Genomic DNA, 21944 nt, shown 5'->3' with positions numbered 1-21944 from the left:
GTCCCAGAAGTCTTTCCCTGATTACAAACATTATTCATATCCGCTATATGCAATGTAGAGATGTGAAAGTGATGCCAAACTGTTGGAAAACTAACCCAAGTTTTTTTGTTCCAGATTTCAGAACAAATGAAAATGTTACGAGACTTGTCCAGAAAGTAAAGATACAAACCAAAAATAAGATATAAAATAAATGTATTGCTCACAACTAAAGTTACACTTGATACACTGATACAGAGGCTATTTCTCCACATAAGTGCCACCATTGTCCAAACATTTGTTCAGACACGGAACAAGTTTTTGTATCCCTGAATCATAGAAATCTGGAACCAATTTGTGACTTCTTCCCTGACTTCATCGTCGTCGGCAAAGTGCTTTCACCAAGATTTTTCTTGAAGTACAGGAACAGGTGGTAGTCGCTGGGTGCAAGGTTGGGGCTGTATGGCAGATGGTGAAGGACCTCCCATTGAAACTGTGCAAGCAGATCCTTGGTGACATTCGCTGTATGGGGGCGGGTGTTGTCATGAATCTCCGTTTGTTTTGAATTGCACGTTGAAGATGTTTTAAAGTCTGGCAGTAGATTTCAGCATTAATCGTTCTTCCAGGTGGCATGAATTCCACCAGCAGGATGTCGTGGCGATCCCAGAAAACGGTTGCCAACAGCTTGCGAGTTGAAATTGACGTTTTAAATTTTTTTGCTTTTGGAGAATGGGTATGGCGCCACTGCAGTGACTGCAGCTTGGATTCAGGTGTATGGTGGAACACCCATGTTTCATCACCTGTCACAATGGAGTCCAGGAATGCATCTCCCTCTTCTGCGTAGCGAGTAAGAAAGTCCAGTGCATATCCCAGTCGTTTGGTTTTGTGTTCGTCAGTCAAATGTTTTGGGACCCAGCAGCACACAACTTTCTGTACCCTAACCCACTCACAACTTCATGAATAGTGGTTTTTGAACTGTCAGGAAACATTACACACAATTCTCGAATTGTCACCCGCCTATTCGCACACACCTCTGCTTCAATACGATTGCGAACGTCGTCAGTGATCACGGACGGCCTCCCACTTCTCTCTTCATCATGAACATCACGCCAACCTTCTGCGAAGGCATGGAACCATTTCGCCACATTTTGACGATTCATTACGTTACCGTACACAGTCACAATTTATCGGTGGATCTCCGATGGGTGCTTTCCTTGTGCCTGCAAAAACCTGATCAAGGCGCACACTTTGCACTTGCGGGAATTGGTATCGCCGCTACCATTTCCTTTTTCGTGTTCCTCGCACAAGATTCAGCGCAGCACTAACGACTCACTCCCAATCCTCGTCGTATGGATCACGATTACTGCCAGTGTTGCCAAACTTTGATACTCATTTTTCCCCTAACGTGCAAATGTGTTTGTATCTTTACTTTCCTGACAAGCCTCATATTAAAAAGGAAATAAAAAGCAGGCTTAATTCAGGAAATGTGTGTTACTTTTCTCTTCATAAACTTTTATCTTCTCGTATAATATCTAAGAAACTAAAAGTTAAAATATACAAAACAGTAACTTTGCCTGTAGTACAGGGGTTCTCAATCTCTTTGGGCCTGCACCCCCCTTTGCATCCTCAAATTAGTCCACTCCACCTCCCTCTAGGCATTATGAATTATTGATGTACAAAACTGTGCTGTTAGGGTTAATAAACTCAAAGAATATTTTACAATGCTTTTATTATTACTAATAATAATACTAATACTTGTGTTGTTGATAAAACATTCTCATTAATTAATAAAAGTGATTAATAGGCCTAGATTACAAAGCATTCTGCCCTCACTGCAGTTAAAATTTCAAGCTACATCATTTGGTTTTATTTCTTAAGAACATAATTAATGAGTGACAGAGAGAACTATTTGCAGAAGTTTCTTTTCTGAGACCTACACAAGGGGTTTGGAAGTGAAACTTGGTCCCTTACATTGAAAGAGGAACATAAATTAAGAGTATTTGAAAATAAAATCCCTAGAAAAATATTTGGACCTAAAAAGGATGAGGAGACAGGTGAGTGGAGAAGGTTACATAATTTAGAACTACATCATTTGTATTCATGTCCAGATAGTATTAGTATTATCATTAAGACTTAAGTGGGCAAGCCATGTGGCACGAATGGGAGAGGAAAGAAGAATTTACAGGATTCTTGTTGGGAAACCTGATGGCAAGAGACCAGTAGGAAGGCCAAGACGAAGATGGAGGAATAACGTTGAGATGGACCTAAAGGAAATTGGTAGGGATGGAAAAAGAGTTGTGACAATTACTTTTGTCACCAGTCTTTTTGTAGTTTATGTGAGTGTATTTTAGAATTTCGTAAATACTCTTAACAACTTTCTGTAGCCAGTTGTGCTTTTTGGCTTTTCTTGGATTTTCGGTTCTAGACGGCGAGGGTAGGAAAACAATACCGAGTTGTGGAATTTATGACACTAAGGGTGACTTTTACTTGTCCAGCAATGGAACAACGTCCAAGTTGCCGACCGAGGAGGAGTTCTTTCGCAACACGTGTGAGGACTGATCTGTTTTTTTTTCTTCACCCCCAAACCCCCCAAGTGGACAACGAGCCTGGAAGAAAGACCACCGTCCAGCATTTTTTGTAAGCTAACGAACTGCGAGGCGGTTGATTTTTGAAGTTTCAAGTTTTCCTTAAATACCCCTGGACTCCAGAGGACCGACACAGTTTAGCGCCATAACCAGACCGAACACCATCTCCGCGTCACTTTGTGCGAGATACGGAACTTCGCTTTGTTTTAACTTTTCGACCGCGTCGTGTTAATTGTCGTGAGTGGTGATCACAGTGACAGTGCCAGGAATTGAGGCCGTGTTAATTACGTGTTTCACGTGCTCCAGGTGTGTTTTTCCCTTTTTTGTAAGGAGGGACATTGAATAAATATGGGCGGCTAAAACTACGAGAAGGACGGGACCTTCGGGTTTCCGATTACTGCTGCCATGAAGCCAAGAGAAGAAGCCACGACGCCTGCTTAAGTATACGACGCCTTAAGTCAAAAGAACCGCACCACGACGCTTGCATAAAGGCATCTGAGATGAAAGCCACGCCACAATGACAACTCGCATTGCCAACCCAGATGAGAGACGACAGTACCACAACGGTGAGATGGATGTTACGCCGAGAAAAGGAGAAGAGATAGAGAAAAGAGAGAGATGAAACGACGTCCGCCCTTAGACGACCCGACGCCCTGCGTATCCCCGAACGGCCATTGAAGCCACGATCGGATGCAACGCCCCGAGCAGACAGATGGAAGCGAGGTGCTTTTTCCGCCCATCTTCGTCGCCGCGATGGAAAAAAGGAACAAAAATTAATGTTACGTCTAAGTCGAAGAGACAGTTTTCGCCCGCCAGGAGGACAGACTGCCATAGCCACGAGTATCGTCGGGATGCCGCAACGAGGACCGTTGACATCAGCGAGGACCACGCCGCCATTGAGTCGGTATAGTATCCTCCAGTTATCTCTTTATGTGCTAGAGTGAACATTTGTCCACCTACGTCGCCACTGGTTCGTCATAAGACAAAGCGAGATGAAATCGAACAATGTTGCCTGCAATTACTAATTATTTTGGCCAATCAAATCAAAAGTACTATAAATCTTCAAAATTAAGAACCTATTTCGCTCACCCTTCGAAATTCTATAAACGTAAAGACCTATGATTTGTTATTGTTTTTTTCCTATCCTCGCGCCGAGTATTTATATGATTAATTATATGTTTGTTTTAACTTTTTACCATGCTCTTTGCTAGATATAGGTATCAGAAAAGCTAGGTACTAATTAGTATAGCCGACTTAATCATTTTTAATATATCCTAGTTTATATTACAGCCGTTTATATTATCTGCAATCGTGTACTTGTAATCAAGTTAATTTCCTCTTGTCATTCGTTTAGTGTATGCTTATTCTTTTGCATAGTAGTGCCTCAACAATGTGTAATGTCAATTATTATTTACTTTTGGAAACTATGATGCCTAGCAAATCGCGTCTCGTACGTGACAGAGCGCTGGCCGCGCGTAGTTACATTGAAAGCAAGCCTAAGGGGCTAATAGAAATCTCAAATATTCGAAGGTACACGGGAAATAAACCAAAGAGGCGGTTAGATATTTTATCATGTAATGGTATCTTGTGTTCACCCCTGCAGCGTGTGTGTGTGAGAGCATGATTGAATGAGAGCGAGGGTATATGTAAAGGGTTATATTATCATTGTTGTGTTTATTTTTGCCGAATACACGTATATATTCGTTATCCTACAGGTGTTCTTGATTCATTTATATATATGTATAGATGTATATCCTCGTATGGTCGATATTTTTGGTTTTAGTCCTGAGTTTGAAGCTGTATAGCCTATCTCCATTGACCAGAAGGGTTATAGTTTTCTATTATTACAACAATTATTATTATTATTCATTTATTGCTATAAATGAACAACAATTATTATTATTATTCATTTATTGCTATAAATGAACAACGGCACCACTTTATGCACGACGTGGCTTACCGCCGGAGGTGTAAATAACCGACCCGGTGACACGAACCTGGAATTAAACCATTAGCTGGTGGTAGGATTCGTGTTTCCTTAACCGGAGATTCGAACCAAGGACCGACGACCGTCCAATCGGGCGGCCGCGGAACCCTGAACCTTCGGATCAGCGGTAGAGTTGTTTGGCACCTCGAACTGGGGACTTCGGTCTTCCGGACGAATGTCAAACCCTTTACAGAGTGCATAGATCTTGCTCAGGATAGGGACAGATGGAAGGCCTGTGTTGCTGCAGCCACAAACCTTCAGGTTTAAGAAGGCTAGAGAGTTAGTTACATGAAATTCTAGAAATAAATGGTTTCAAAATGACAATTTTGGGAAAAAGAGAAAGGGAAGAGAAATTACTGCAGGACAATGCACAGTTTTGTGAATAATGTCATGCTGATCTGTGGTTTTTGATTACTGCGGGCCACTTTTTCCATTTGCCCATATCACTGTTACATGCATTCCCAAATTAATCAAGTGGGCATACAAAACAAGACATTACCACAAAATTCGGAATTTTGGTCATATCTCTTCATCTCCCCCGAAATGGCAATTCTGTAAAAAATGCTTTCACCAGAAACATAAATTAATATCTAGAATTCCCTCTGTGGAATAAGACGATAGTCAAAAGTATTTAAAAACAACTCAACATATGAGGTTTTCTAATGCAGCAAACCCAGGTGAAAATGTTTCACAGCTTTCATGTTGAAAGCACTCGAAGTTATGGTTGTGTAACTGTAGCTACAGAACTATTACTAAACATTGAAATCTGCAGCAATACACTTGATACAAGCAAATTACCTGAAGAATCTTCATGAACAAGGTAGTCAGCCATGACAACATGGAAGACTGGTTGAAAATTAACTGGTACAGCATACCAGGGGATGTCTCATTCATTTCTACTTGAGGAGAATCATGAAAGGACGAGTTCATTTCCATTGCTATAACAGAAAGGAAACAAAGTATAAATTGCCTTCATGATTTATAGACAAAAAACATTATGGATAGGGGATGCCGTGGCTGGCTTACAGGGGTGCCTCAAAATGTTCCAATATTTTCACTGAAATGATATGATTGTTCCAAATATGTGATTATTTAGTACTTTTACATGTAAAATGTTTCTTAATTTGAAATATGTGCTTATTTTTTAACTTCAGGCAAGCAACCTAACCAGAATGAGTGTTGCAAGTATTAGATAGGCCTACATTCGGACTTCGGGACTGTGGAAAAATTTTGAAACAGTAAGGGCACCATGAAAAAAAAGGTTTGTGAACCTCTGGGATAATACGTAATGTTCACTATTACTAATAAAAAACAAAAAAATCACATTATCAGTAACTCTTACTGTACAGATTTCACAAACAATTTACAGAAAACTTATGTTGCCACAAAATGAAAAAAACTCATTATAAAAGAAACTGCAACAAGTTGTCCATATTATTACGTATCTACTAGACCACAAAATATTATAAAAGTAATATAATAAATCATATTTTGATCGTGACCTTTATTCTGGCAAGGAACCATTCTACTTCCCCTGAACATTTTCATGCTGGCACTACCTAGGCATCTACATACACAAGTGTATGTGGATAGTGACTTTACACTAATTAAATATGCATTAAAAATTAGTATTCAGTGAAAACATAATTAGCATGATATTGACACAAACATTTATCTGGAAAGCTGTAGTGGAAACACAAGAAAAAGAACCTACGCAGAACCCCGTACCTTGTGCATCGCACTTGTGCATGGAGGGGACGGGTAGAGTGGAGCAGGCTTCAACATGGGCCAAGCTGAATGGATGGAGGGGAAGATGTGCAAAGGCTTCTGGCCAAAGGTTCATTTGTTTGTGGTCGCTCTATACAAGCCATACATATTTCTTCCTAATGAGCAATAACTTACCTTTCTTCATCGTGACCAGATTTGGGATAAATGACTCAATTAGCCAAATGCAATATTTCAGAAGTGGATTATCCATTTGCGGACTCTCAGCGATGAGAGCATCAGCATCTGGAAAAAAAAAAGAAGAAAAGGTTCAAATTAACTGAAGAACATTTAAAAATTAACTGTCTTGGTGGTAAAACATATTGAGAGCTAAACTGTCTTGGTGGTAAAACATATTGAGAGCTAAACTCATTTTCATCTCCAACAGTTCTGGGTTTAAAACCAGGTCAAACACAGATGTTTCATTGCATTTGCTCTTTCATCTATTTGCCATTCACCCTCAGTATCATGGTTAATCTTAAGCAATGTTAAATAACCAAAATGCAATTCAGTAATAAAAATGTAAGAATATAGTATGTAAAAAGTAAAAACTAATTGTGTGTTACATCAAATACCGTATTTACTAATGTATAATGCGCACATTTTTCCAACAATTTTGCCACCAAAAACTGTGGTGGGTATTATGCATGGAATAATTTGGCCAGCCAACATGAAACCATGCAGGTTTTCACTATGTCACTGCGTATAACACATATATGTCAACAGGCACAAATGCAAATTATGAGGTTGGGTTTCTTTAGTAATAATAAGAAAAAACAAACTATAAAAGTGAAATGACCATTTCCCATGATTTTTCACTTTATAATGCAACGTTTGTACACCAAGAAAAGTGGTGCAGTTCTGGCAGAATTCGGGCATGCACCTTCCATCACATGGGATGTGTATTTGTCGGGTGAAAAATAATAGAAAATCACTTCCTGAGCACTACAATTTGATAGCACAATCTTGATCTAGCTTTCTTTTACTACAGATTATACAAGGTGTTTACAGAAGTGAATGCTTTGGGATGCTAAACAGAGTGGATAAAGAGGGAGACTTATTTTCCTGTAGTTTACGGTTATTACAAGCATAAGAAAACAGTTTTTTCTTTGTGACGTTTCAGGAGAACACACGCTCCTTTCATCAGACATTTATTTTCATTTTGAAAATTGTGTTCTCCTGAAATGTCACAAAGAAAAACTCTTTTCTTATGCTTGTAATAACCGTAAACTACAGGAAAATAATTCTACAATGCAAGCCATGCGTACATACAAGAAAAACTAAGAGGGAGAAGGTGGCGTGAGTTGGTGACATATTGTATACACAAGACAATATTCTCCTCTTGGTCCACATATCAACAGGTGGCTCATTGAATAGGTATGATTTAATTTGCTTGTGATCAGCATACCAACAGCTTTATGACCTGCAACTAAGAAAGCCATTTCTTGAACCTGAATTGTACTGCACATTATATACAAGATATAACTGTATGTAGCTTTTGGCCATCACAAACCATTGTGTACATTACACATGCATAAATACGGTAATTACAATAAAATTCTAGGTTGCCAGCAAAAAAAAAAAAATATATCTCAAACACAAAATAATATACAGGGTGTCTGAATTGGAACACCCTCATTTCAAATACTTATTAAACGTAATATACAGGCAAGAACAGTGTCGTAGGTGGTATATGGTAGCTTAGCTGTGGAAATTTTAAATAGGTAATGAATAGCAAGGATTTGTTTATTTTGTATCGATCCAGGGGGTGAAAAGTGAAAATGACAACCAATGCTGAAAAAGTGCAAATTATGTGGTAGTATGCAGAATTGGGATCCATTATTGCAAGAAATCCATTTGTACACAATATTTGGGAGAGCAATCTCACGTGATGTCGTACGAATGGATTTCTTGGGACTTTGTGCAAATGCATCTGCAATGCGCTGAACGTTTTCCTCTGATGTTCGTGATCGGCCACCACCATGCCTCTTAACAACAGATCCTGTATATAGAAAAGCTGCTTTCCACGCCTTGATTTTCTTGACATCGGCCTGTGGCAGAGTGGTTAGCACATCACGCTATGATGCTAGGGGTCCCGGATTCGAATCCCAGCCTGGGTGTGGATGTTTGTGAGTGTCCATTCATCAATTTCATCATGTCATCACTCATCTCCATCTTCGCAAATTAGCCAAAAGTGGCAAAAAAGCGAAGTAAAATAAAGCAAATCAAAATCAAAAATATCAAAATCTTGGCATCGGGAGGGTGGGTCTCTGTGATACTCTGCACGAAACCATTGTTGAACTGCAATAATGGATCCCAATCCCCCTGGAACAATACAAAATAAACAAATCCTTACTATTCATTACCTATTTAACATTTCCACAGCTAAGCTACCATATACCACCTACCACACTGTTCTTGCCTGTATATTAAGTTTAATATAGGTATTTGAAATTAGGGCGTTTCAATTCGGACACCCGGTATAATACTAGGAAATAATAACAAATATGAAACTAACACATTTTCAATTTAAAAACAATGATTCTTTTTAAAATAAACCCTTTAGCGCAAAATGCTAAGAAATGTTTGAAGAAATTCACTTTGTGTTGTAATGTAAATAAAGCATGATTTAGACTCACCTCTCTTGTAGTTTATGGCTGTAAGACCAAGAGAAATAATTGTAGAATGCAGGAATACTTACATCAGGGTTGTGCAATTATGCATCAAAAAAGGTTTTCTACATGACATGTAAAAAACTAAAATCACATATAAAAATTAAAATGAAAATGTGGTATTTGCGATGGTTATTGTTACGTATGGCAGAGTTCGTAGTAGTAGAATACAAAAGAAAAAGGCTTTAAGAAACTTTTATTCGGAATTTGTATGTGCTCTTATATTGGAATTTTACAAACTGCCATATTCACATTTACATCATAATTAGCCTATGCAAGTGTAAGTATAATACGCATGAAAAAGGAATTTGAAGCTGTTACTAAAACTTTGAAACCAATGCACATACATTTTTGTTAATCGTGTTATAAATACAAGTATGTGCTAGTGCAAGACGTTCAATATCAACAGGGTTCTCAATTTTTAAAAATTTGTGAAAGAACAGTTATATTTTTTTAAAAAAAAAACTGTTTGTGAGGGGAGGGCATGAGCAGTGGCATGCCCAAGGGGAGGTTGATGGGGGTTATAACCCCCCCTTTCACCCAGTATTGATAAAAAAAGGAAATCAAAGGTAGGAAAATATGACAAAATGAGGGCTGACTACCAAGAAAAAGTATACATAACCCCTCCCTTTCGAAAATCCTGGGCACGCCACTGGGCACGAGGTGGCTGTGTGAGGACATGTGAGTGTGGCTGTATAAACGATCTTCAGAAAATAATGATTTTAAGCTGAAATATGTAAGAATATTAATGCTTAAAATGTAATGTAATTAAAGTAGTTTTTATATTACTAATTTAAGAAAGAAAATTACTCTTCTACATCTGCGAAAAAAACTGGTTTTCTACGTGACGTAAAGTACTAGTAAATTACCCTGACAACCCTGATGTACATACAAAAAAAAAAGATTTTACACTCGTGCAACTGAGTCTTTGCCTTTGCAGTGCAAAATGTATTAAATTTTGACAGACACTGCAAAAATCACACAATATGAAAAAACGTGTTATCTTGCAATTTCAGAGGCATGATTAGGACATATAGCACATACATAAACATTCCCTTGCCAAAGTTAATGTTTTTGGTGATATTGCCTTCACAAAAAATCAAGGCTCCTACTTATATCTGAACATTTATAAACTGACACACCCTTAGTGTAAAATGCTCAAAAATGTATACCTTGCACAATATGCATAATTTACATCATAACTCTCAGTTTGTCTCTCACCTGGATTTGATTCTGAGATTGTAGCAGCAACGCTCGTCTCAATTATTGTCATCAGGTTTCCGCCAAAGGCATTTTCCCAGAGCACCATAGGAAACTGAGAGAGAGGATGTAATGTTTCTTTGCTCACTGCTAATGTGAGCAAGGCAAGTGTGAAGAACAGCATTCTCGACTCTCCGTCGACTTGTAAGAAAATCATGAATCCCGGAGGAGACAGCACGGTAAATTCACACACTACATATGCTGGGAGCCAAGAAGGAGTAGGAGTATCCTGCTCTTCTTGACGTAAATACATTCTTAGGAAACGGAGTGGTCTGTGAAATGTCATGTTGAAATTTCCAATGTTCAAAGATGGATCAGGCGGGCGCCATGTCTGAAATGCAAAAGTTTAAGCATGAATTTTCACTGAAACTGATTAAGTGTTGACATATAATAATTTACAATTACCAATACACTACCGGTCTAATAAAAAAGCATTAAGAACATGAGGATTGACTGACCACTCACATTCGTAACACTACAATTCCTGAAGCATTCAAGTTTACCATTTGGAACTTTTCTCTAGATATTTTTTCTGTAAAAAAAATTACCCGAATATTTTGGCTTGAGTGGCATTTTCTGATGTGTAGAGCATATATGCGACATGCAAAGTAATTTCAAGCATTTGAAGGATTTGGATAAGGATTTTACCTTCTACCTAGAAAGACTCTCAGCTGTTCATTTTGACAGTCACTGTTTATTAAAACTTTGACCAATATTTTTCACACATTATCTTACAGAAATTAAATTGAACGTGACTATGACACTTATTTTCCTCAGTTTATTGCTGAACACTCCTTTGTGGAAAATAAACGCCTCATGGGGATAATTTACTAACACATCTTCCCTACTCCATATATACAGCGTTCCATTAAAACTCCAGTACAAATATGCTCCAGGTTTTCTTTTGCTCCATTACAAAGAATGCACTTCTCCAGGCATTCTACGAGCACACAATTTACCATAGCACTAACCCGCTCTCTCAGTATATCATGCAGGAATGTCTACATACGGTGCTCATAAGTGTAAACTAGCTCTCCAACAATATGCTGGAATTGACTTCAACTCGACATTTAAAAAAAAGAAGCTCTGTCACTGTGTGTGTGTGTCTGTATTTGCCCTGAACGAGTTGAAACCAGGTATTTATATCTCCAACAAAACTGGCCCACCCCCACCCACTAGGGCGAAGGTCCGTTTGTAGTTTTAAACAAGAAAGCCGTTGGGAGAACATTGACCACTGAATTCTCTGGCTACCAAGCAAGAAGCAACCTTGGAATATCATTTACAAAAATGTTACGCATAAATTTTCACATTTCACATATGTGTGCGTTACAAACCACACAGCAACACTTAATTGCAAACTCTATGTTAACACGTATCATAAGCTAGTAAATGTAACTTTCATTGCTTCATTCATCTCGTCTCGTGAAGAATAGAGACGTAACTTTTACTTCTTATCATCATCATCATCATCCTTTGCCGTTTCCTGTCTCTGGTTGGGTCGGCATAGAAGTCAAGCCTCTCCATTTTTTTCTGGTCAACCACCACTCATCTTTTTCCATGGTGTTCTTATCTTGTCCTCTTCTCCTAACACTCTCCACTATCTGCTCTTTCCACTGACATCTTGGTCTCCCCTATGGCCTTGTTCCCATTCCTTGTGCATTGTAAGCTCTTATGGGTAGTCTTTCTGCATCCATCCTCTTCAGGTGTCCGAACCACCTCATCTGTGCCTGATTTATCCTGTCCTGAAGCTTCACAACACCCACTGTCTTTCGGATCACCTCATTCTTTATTCTATCCCTTCTAGTTTTCCCCAATATACTCCTTAATAATTTCATCTCCACTGCCTGTCTCTCTCTGTCATTGTCCAAGTCTCTGCTTCATACATAATTATTGGCACTTCTTATATCGGGAAAAAAAAATAAGCATACTGCTTCATTCAATTGCTCTCGTGGAACAAATGAGAGACTGATTTCCAGACACCATGAAATTTTATACCAAGACAAAATGCTGAGTTGATATTTTGGATACCATGGCTTTACTGTACTGTCTAAAGTTTGCATCCAGTAAATGGTTAGTTCATTCCAAATATTGAAGGACACAGGTTAAGAAGAGCAAGAAATGCTCACACTGCAAGAGTAGTGTGTCACCTGACTTAATCATGCAGCAGAAACCACACACCAGACATCTACAGTCAAGAATTCTGTCTCGTTCTTTGCCATATCTTTCTGTGAAATCTGGTGCATGATACAAGTAGTGATATGGAATTCATTAGACAACTTACATGCTGTCACGCAGGTGTTCCTGATAGTAGCCTTGTTGTCAGGAGTTCAAATAGTTGTGCAAATGTGAATATTTCAATTGCCTTTTAAATTAACTTATACCTTAGAAAAGAAACTATGTATTCATATATTTACTTATAAAAAAACAGTTATGTGACTTCTGCAAGGTGTCTATCAAAACAACAAATCCAAAATTCTTTCCTTCTTCTTGACCTCCCCCTTTTTCTTAACATTTATTTAGCCCCTATTTAGATATAGTGGGAAATTAAGAAAATATATATTTTTATTTTTATTCAATGAAAAACACTTTCCACAAGGCCAGTTAAGATTAAAACTGAAGCTACACTTTAACAAAATATTTAGACTTGGTATTAATGCACGTAAAAATGCCTCAGACTTCATCCTGGATGGGGATTGGCCATGTAATTCTTAAGAAACAAACCTTAACCGCAACTCAATACAATTTTAGATTTCCAAATATTCAATTTTATCAAATCCCAGTGTAGGTCTTTCACAATGTAAATTCACTACACTGTAAAAAATAGCAAACATTCTTGACCTTAAACATACTTTCTTGACTTCCTTGACCTACTTGGTTTGATTTCTTGACTTTTTCTTGATATTCTTCACTGGTAGACACCCTGTTATAACTTTATATTAATTAAAAACACAAAATAGAAGAGTTTAGCACTAAATTAAGTTTATTTGTAGAAATTTCAAACTACTATACTTATCAGCAAATTTCTAATAAACCAATACATCAAGATGTCTATATCAGACAATATACAAAGTTAACCAAAAAATGATGGTGAAAATTTGAACTGCTTTATACAGGGTGTTTCAGACCGACCCAGACACTACCTTTTTCACGAGAACGGGAGATAGTATCAAGTTGAAACAAAAAAAATGCACCACTAAGTTGGGCCCAAAGACTCCGTAGAAAGTATTTGCAACAGCCCGAAAGCCATCCTTTGTGGTTTTAGTGGGGGGCACATGCCCCGTTCATGCAATTTTCACATGGGAAGGGTATGTTTGGAATGCAAATTCGGAAAGGCGGGGAAAAAATACGATTGTCATATGAAACATTTGTCTGTACCACCTACCGTTTTCCGTGTAGAAAATGGTTTTGCAAAAAAAAGGAAGGTGAGACAAATCGAGTATACCGAGTTTAACAATTAAGATAAGTGCAGCACCATAACAGTTTCAGAAAGTGCAGGACACAAGCCTTCCAACGATATGCCACATGATGACTGCAGGACTAAAAAAGGATGAAACCGCGTGACCCAAAAAAGGGGGTCTAAGGTTAGGGAAGAACTGGAAAATTTCAAATGGCAAGGGGGGTCGAGTGATACCTCGTTTTAAAGGTCACAGAAAACGTGAACAGGATGCGAACATGATTTTGTAATCCACTGACCGGTTTCAAAATGGCGACCAAAACAATTCTGAGTTCTTCCCTAACTTTAGACCCCTTTTTTTGAGTCACGCGGTTTCATCCTTTTTTAGTCCCGCAGTCATCATGTGGCATATCGTTGAAAAGCTTGTGTCCTGCACTTTCTGAAACTGTTATGGTGCTGCACTTATCTTAATTGTTAAGCTCGGTATACTTGATTTGTCTCACCTTCCTTTTTTGCAAAACCATTCTCTACATGGAAAACGGTAGGTGGTACAGACAAATGTTTCATATGACAATCGTATTTTTTCCCCGCCTTTCCGAATCTGCATTCCAAACATACCCTTCCCATGTGAAAATCACACGAACGGGGCATGTGCCCCCCACTAAAACCATAAAGCGTGGCTTTCAGGCTGTTGCAAATACTTTCTACGGATTCTTTGGGCCCAACTTAATGGTGCGTTCTTTTGTTTCAACTTGATACGATCTCCCATTCTCGAGAAAAAGGTAGTGTCTGGGTCACTCTGAAACACCCTGTATATACTTGAACTTGGTTAGGTCTTGTAATCAAGGGGTCCCAGGTTCGATATCCAGTGGAGGCACATAGTGGTTCGGATCCCACTTTAAACTGTAGGTCCAATCCCAATTAGGCTTACTGTGCATAAAGTGGACTTAAGACACCAACTATATCAATCAAAATATACTTAAAACTGAAAACCCACCAAGCAGCATGATATGCATTGATAACACGGAGATGTCAAAATGATAGTGAAGTTCTTCCTTCTTCTCTGAAATGTCATAGCATACAAGAAGATAACAATTCCACAGTATCAGAATTTCTGGCTGCAGTTCCCAAAATTTAACAAATGCACAATGAAGATCCTGTTCGGTGTGCTCCTGTACAATTTGGTCTACAAGTGTTGTACTGTCAAGGTAATCCCTGTTTATGCAAATTCATGCAAAATGCCTTCTGTTCGGATTTCATCTTCAATCCCTTACCATTTTTACCCATCTCACAAGTTCTATTTCATTGCACTATCCTTCACTTTTGAATAACCCTGTACTAATACATCAAAAATATTCTACAAAAATTACTACTAATTTAACATACCACGGAAACTGATTTCCACCAATTCATTTTCTCCTTTGGAATGTGCAGGAGGTCAGGCAGCTTATTGCCCCATATTTGCATTAGAGTAGATTCAAATAGAGTACGCACTGGTCCTCTCTCTATTGTCCAATCACGAGGTGGGGTCCACTGAAACTCTTCGGCATTGATTTCCTCAGCTTGAAGCCAACGTTTCAGGAGGAGAACCAGAGCGCCTGCTGCTTGCAAGAAGATATCCAAAGACATCCGCACCTGTGGAGGTAGCAAAAGATAATTGAGTTACAATATGGATGCTATTTGACATGTTAAGGATGTATGAAAATCTATTAGAGTATGCCTAATGATTTAAACAATTTTACACATTTACACTCTGTAAAGGAAAAATAGCGACACTTGCTCGGATATGGTTTTCACAAGATCATTAAGTGAATTAAAACAATAAGAAGAGCACGATTTGTCCACCAGCCGTATTTGTGAAGGAGCATTCTCAATTGCATTAGTAAACTGTAGGACGAGCAGGGGTGCTGAAGCGTTGCAAGGGAGCGGATAGGAGGGAATGAGAGAGGCAGGAGGCATCGTCGGTCGTGTTCGTTCAATGGAAAACCTCTCGTCATGTGATGCCTCTCTCACTCCCTTATATCATCGCCGAAGAAACGGGAGGTGGTTTTACGAAAACTATGACATTTATCCAACACCCCCAGTTCTTTTTTTTTTTTATGCAAGAGGCTCCCTCTGGTGCTACTCTGTTGCTTTTGAGGTGCGTTGTGCAGGCAGGAAGTTCGCATCGCACGAAGCACTCATCGGTCTCCATGCAACAGCGTAGCACCAGAGGGATTCTCTTGCATTGAAACATAAAAAAATTAATGAAAATAGAAAAGAACTGGGGTTGTTGGTTAATCAATCTTGTGAAAACCATATCCGAGCAAGTGTCGCTATTTTTTCTTTACAGAGTGTAGTAGGAATGAACAGATATGAAATTGTGTTGCCAATGCTGACATAAAATTTACAGATACTCTTATTCTACTGATCTGATATAAAATTCTGTATGTTCTACAAGGAACATGAGCTGTTTCACCTGCTTAATTAATGTACAGTCTGTCACAAAAAAAATAACATCTTAAAAATTGCACCCTGCATGCGACCATGGCTCCATCCTTGTTCTCGTCCAGTTCACAGGCTTGGAACAAAAGAAATTGTTTTTTACATCATCCAGTTGCCAGAAGATCACATAATTCATATCAGAGCACAAACACAATGGTGCTATTTTTTTGTGACGGACTATATGTGCCAAGGTGACTGGAATGGATTTAGATATTTACAAAATCAGGGCATATGGATTGCAAAGGCATCAGAGACCTAGAAAGCTCTCAAAAGTTTACTAACATTACATAAACACATATTCAGAAATATTTACAAAGATTCAATATGTAAACTAGTGATGGCCAATTCTGGTTTTTTTACTATCTCCAATCCACAGAATCCATATTTCAGAGGAAATCTTGATATGTGAAAACCAATGGTGTGACTTGGTAACACTGTTAAGCCTTGCTTCCATATTAATAAAACATTAAAATACTGACCAAGGCAGAAGTTATTGTACAGAAAATATATACGCTAAAAATATAACGTTTCCACCTCTAACAGGGTCTTCTTCAGACGAATTAGTGTATATATTTTCTATACAACAAATTCTGCCTGGGTCAGTATTTTAATGTTTTGTGACTTGGTGATAAGGTCCTTGTATTTGCAAGAGATCACACAATATCATCGTGATTTCATGGTATCAACATTTTGACGCAGCTCTCTGGACTTGCATTGTTTTAACCAGGGTAAATAAAAATCATGGATATTTATTTTTAAAAATAATTTTTGATGATTTTTTATTTAAATCCATTTTTATTATTTCTTTAACACTTTAGCTGCCACGTGTACCGCTAGCAGTACAAGCATATGATTTACTAGCAAACCAAGAGAGATTTTGCTTGGGGTACCCAGGAGGCCAAAATTTGATCTTCAGTAATGTAATTTTATTTACTTCCTTACTTCCTGTAAGTACCTGCATGACTCATTATTGACAATAATATTCGGATAATTGTATTTTTCCTTTGTTGGACCTTTGTGAATTACCATTACATTAATTGATGCAAGTGAGGCGAACATGACAGCCGGAGGTTCAAGGGATTGAAACCTGCTTATCTTTGTTGAAATGTTTCATGTGCTCGAACGTTCACAGAGGAGATTTATCAACAGCAGTAATATTGTTACAATTGCTTTCATTTGATAAGTGTTACTGTTGTCACCACTTGCTCTTCTTATTGTTTTCCTGTACATTTTTGTTACTCTGCTTTTGGCAATTTGCAAATGAACAACAAAATGATGGCACTTGTTTGTTCAAGATGGTGCAGAGTTTCATTCACAAACTGAATGAAGCCTATAATATTTTATTTACAACATTGTATTGATAAATAGAAATATATACATAAAAATGTATTAACATATAGTATTGTATAATTATGGAAGAAAACTCAATGAAAATTATTTACTGTGTAATAAGTTTATACTGCAATGTATGTTGTAATGTATACTAAATAAATGAGAATGTTTTATAAATATGTATGTGATAAATAAAAGATATGTAAATATGGAAACAAATATAAGAAAACATAGGTAAGGAAAAAGGTAAAGTTCCCCATGAATATAGCACCGTGCCATGAAAGAACATTTAGAGGATGGACCCCAAATATTCTCGATCTCAGCCATTTTGGAGGTGATGTGATCAGCTACATGCTTATGCTGCCTTTACCCCCCCCCCCCCCCCCGCGAGGGTTGCTCCTAGATACCCACTGATTGAAGGCTTGGTGAACTCAGGAGCCCCCTTATTGGGGGACAAGGTATGAAGAATTCTAACTTTAGATCACCCACCTCGGGAATCAAACCAAGGTCTCCCTCGTGACAGTCTGACGCCATATAGACGTTTTTGGGTAAAAGGAATGCCCTTAAGTGTCATATCTCCTGCTTTCATGCTTTTCTCAAGTTTCACACATATCAATTTTCTCTAAATTCTCTGGATTCTAATTGGGACAAACAAAAATATCCATGTCTGAACCAGGATTCAAACCTGGACCCCTGGCATTGTAACATGCTGTGCTAACCACTCTGCCACCGATGTTGACGACGAGATCACAGCGGCTCTCTTGTAAGAAAAAAATAGACAGAAATAATTCATTTACATAATTCATTAATTAATAAATAAAAGGTTCTAACACAGTGATGGTTCACCATGAAAATGATCAGTGGTTCTGTTGACAAAAATAATGTATTTCAATTGCAAGTAAAGCATTACATGCAATGGTAATTAGAAAGGTCTAGCTTGTTCCACGTTTGGATTTAAATGTATACTGCAGTACAACCAAAACCTGGCATGCCTAGTTGATCGTGAAATGAGGAGACAAAAGTTAAAATAGAGCACATGAATAGCTTCATTAACAAATTTTACTTGAAAAAAAATTTGAAAAATTATTTTGAATCCTGACTATCTCCATAGTCCATGTTAGCTCCAAAATCTGTTTTGTCTCTGAAATCCAGATAGTAAATTTTCTGAATTGATATTTTGGATACGTTTCACCACCCATAATGTGAATGTTTCACCCAATATACCGGGGGGTAAAAAAAAGTTATTGCAAGTATTGAACTTCCATTAATGAAAACAGTCCAGAACGATCAAGGAACGCAAAGAGTTTGTGCATGTATGTTTTGGCGACACTCAAATCACCCACATCACTCACAGTGTTTTGTGCAATGTTTTGGTCACCAAAATCACCGGATCTTACACCATGTGACTTCTTTTTTTGGGGTTTAATGAAAGACAGGGTATTCGTCTCACCGATGCCACGTGATATCGCAGCCCTAAGGGAGCGTATTATCACAGCAATGGATATTATCGACAGGCTCATGTTGATGCAAGCGTGGCAAGAACTAGGCTATCGTGTCGATGTGTGCCTTGTCGCGCATGGTGTACACATTGAACATTTGTAGGTGTACAAAAAACTGTTTTGAGTTCCTTGTTCGTTCTGGACTGGTTTTATTAACCTGAGTTCAGTACTTTACTTGAAATAATTTTTTGTAATCCCTCAATTATTTATGAAACACCTGGTATTACTGGTTGAAATTTAGTTCTGGGCATGGTATTCTTTGTGTTTTTTGTTATTTTCGTGTCAGTTATGGCCATGCATCATGATCAAGTTTATTAAACAATTTTGAAAATCAATGACAAGAAATTGCTATGTGAAATATTCCCAAATGAAAATGTGGAAAAGTGAAATGTGATATGTTTCCAATCCTGCTAAGAAAAGAAAAGAAGGGGAAAAAGGACATTCATCTGTTCTCCTTCTTTTAAAGGATTTTACAATTTTTTCCAACTTTCCCATGACCTTTTCGCTCCTAAGTTGGTTTTCCTGAATTTTCCATGATTTCCAAGTCAGTGGTACAATTGAGGAAGTAAGCAACATGAAAAATTAAAATACATAGTGCTCATGTGTTTGCAATACACATAAGAAGTTAAACAATGCAAGCAATACGTAAATAGACATTTTGCACTACTGCCATATTTGTTTACTTCCATCAGTGTTTTCTCATGATGGATCTGTAAGAGAGCATATTTGTAAATTATTTTCATGGACTATTCATCATCATCATGTGCCCTGACCAGATCCAACACCATTTTAATTAACATCTTGCCTATTTAGAATTTGCCTCATTTGCAAAACCCAGTGCTGAATGATAATATATACTTGCTGCTGGATTCTATAACTGCTTATTGGAAAAATCATTTCAGATCCAATGTCCATTTTAAACTATACTATAAAATGGACTTAAAACAAAAACTCAAACTCATTTGTCAAAACAGAGAATCATAAAATACAAAACAGTCTCATTACGATTTTTGCAACATATTTGATTCATCTCCAACAATAAATTGCCAGTTTCACATTTATAAGTGCCTCAATATCATAACTAAACTTGGAAAGAAAATACTACTACTTACATTGAACACTGTCCTTCCTTCCTTTGCTTGACCGAAGAGTCTGATGTAAGAAGGTGAGCATTTAGATTCTTCTGTAAAAAAAGCAACATCAAAAACTTACAAAGCACATGACATCTTACATCCTGTGATGCTAATGAAAATCTTGACTGTATTTACATTCTACCTTCTGATATTCTGAGGTTATCAGAATTCTGATTGCAATAAAATATTTCAGGCTTCTTATATGTTAGGCCCAACAATGTTCTGTTATCCTATCTACGGTTCAATCGATACCGATATTGTTACCTAAAAGTATCGGTTGAATTTTATTTACAAATACTGGCCCATAATTTTACTGCGTTATGGCCTTTCGTGGGGTGTGCAAAAATGCAACGCAACACTTTCACAGTCTAATTAGCACAGAAGTTATGTAAAATTCTAAGTTTCCATTCATTTGGTACCACTATTGAGAAAAAACTATTCATAACAGGTATTTTACTATTCTGATGTAATTCTTGAAAATTTCCAACCAAAAGTCTGGTAAATTGATGCTTATAAATTGAAGCGGAATACTCACCCACTAATATTAATAACTATTTTGAAAAACTTTGAATAGTTACAATTTTTGAACATTGGTAACAGTATTGGTGGGATTCGGTAAGAGCATTGGGTCAACTCTAATCTTATCCAAAATGCTACAAGTTCTATGAAATTCTCTTGTTCTTTCCCAGCCATTCTCACCATTGTGATTTCATTTTTGTTATTTTTTTTCCAACATATAACTATATAACTGGTAAAATTTATTTTTCTTTTATTTATTTTCCATTGCTTTCCTGCTAGTTTTGATCGATCACAATGATGAATGACAAAATGCTTGAAAGAACAATCATATATACACATGGACAGGACACACAACACCATAACCCAACGAAGGATTATGAATACAGGTACCAGAGGTTTGGCCTGCAAGAATGCAATTTTCAGGGTGTACTGTATGAGAGGGAAGATAGTAATTGTTAAAATTATTGAAGATTGATCTCCATGAAAGGTGTTACACGGCTTTCTATGTAAGAGGCTGTTATTTCTTTCCAAGTATTGCAGTTCCTAAATCATACTCATAATGCTGGATCAAAATCAACATTTCAATGTTCCCTAGGACTGTCTGAACTAAAAGTGAGAGCATTAATTATTTGACTATGTTTAGTAGTGAATAAAAATTAGTCATTGTGAGAAATATCAGTAATTAGTTTCTCCGATTTTATTTATTCAAATTAAGGCTTTAAAAATGTGCTGTTGTTGTTTAAAAGTTAGCCCAGAGAACATATTTGTCACATCCATTCACTGTCAGCACTTCCTGCTTTGTTTCTTCACATGCTTAAGTTCATAAACCAAACAAAAATGTAATTCTTTAGTCTACATTTTGGATTGAGAAAACTTTTAAAGAACTGTTCCTGAAACTTCATCTTTTTTGTTAATTTAATTGTAAATTAAGCTGAGTAATAGAACATATCTTGTTACACAAAAGAAAGTGCTAATGAAGTCCATCTATTGGCAGCTATGCTGTTCGAAGAGTAAAAATCCAGTCAGTAGTTTGATCAGTAATAAAGAAATATATGTTTGGTTATTGAATGGTTTTATTATAAGCTTCTAGATTAAGAAGAGAAGTATCAAGATCAATTTATCACATCTGTGGAATAATCAGATTTCAAATAATCCGGTAATATTCCCAAATCGCTTCTCTGCTTCCAAACTTATTCTCCTATTTCATGGCACCATTACCGTCTGGACCTCAAATGGTTTTTGCACAACTTACTCTCACAAAATAATTTCCATTTTTTTTTAAATACCAGTATAACATGATTTTCTAATGTACATCTCTACGAGAAGTTTCAACACACTT

General features: G+C 37.4%; 1 protein-coding gene across 1 annotated transcript in view; it reads right to left on the bottom strand.

Moving 5' to 3' along the window:
- The window catches only part of LOC145988706 (uncharacterized), a 106240-nt gene that overhangs the window by 61879 nt on the left and 22417 nt on the right, over positions 1-21944 (bottom strand). Inside the window, exons 5-9 of the mRNA XM_083123803.1 lie at positions 20066-20136; positions 15025-15273; positions 10206-10575; positions 6451-6558; positions 5347-5486 (exon numbers count right to left, since the gene is read on the bottom strand). Of these exons, the coding sequence (XP_082979929.1) occupies positions 5347-5486; positions 6451-6558; positions 10206-10575; positions 15025-15273; positions 20066-20136 (938 nt within the window). The remainder of the gene's footprint in view (positions 1-5346; positions 5487-6450; positions 6559-10205; positions 10576-15024; positions 15274-20065; positions 20137-21944) is intronic.

Source organism: Lepisma saccharinum, chromosome 6 (assembly GCF_977018435.1).
Source record: "Lepisma saccharinum chromosome 6, izLepSacc3.1, whole genome shotgun sequence".
Lineage (NCBI taxonomy): Eukaryota > Metazoa > Arthropoda > Insecta > Zygentoma > Lepismatidae > Lepisma > Lepisma saccharinum.
This window is presented reverse-complemented; position numbering and strand designations above follow the sequence as displayed.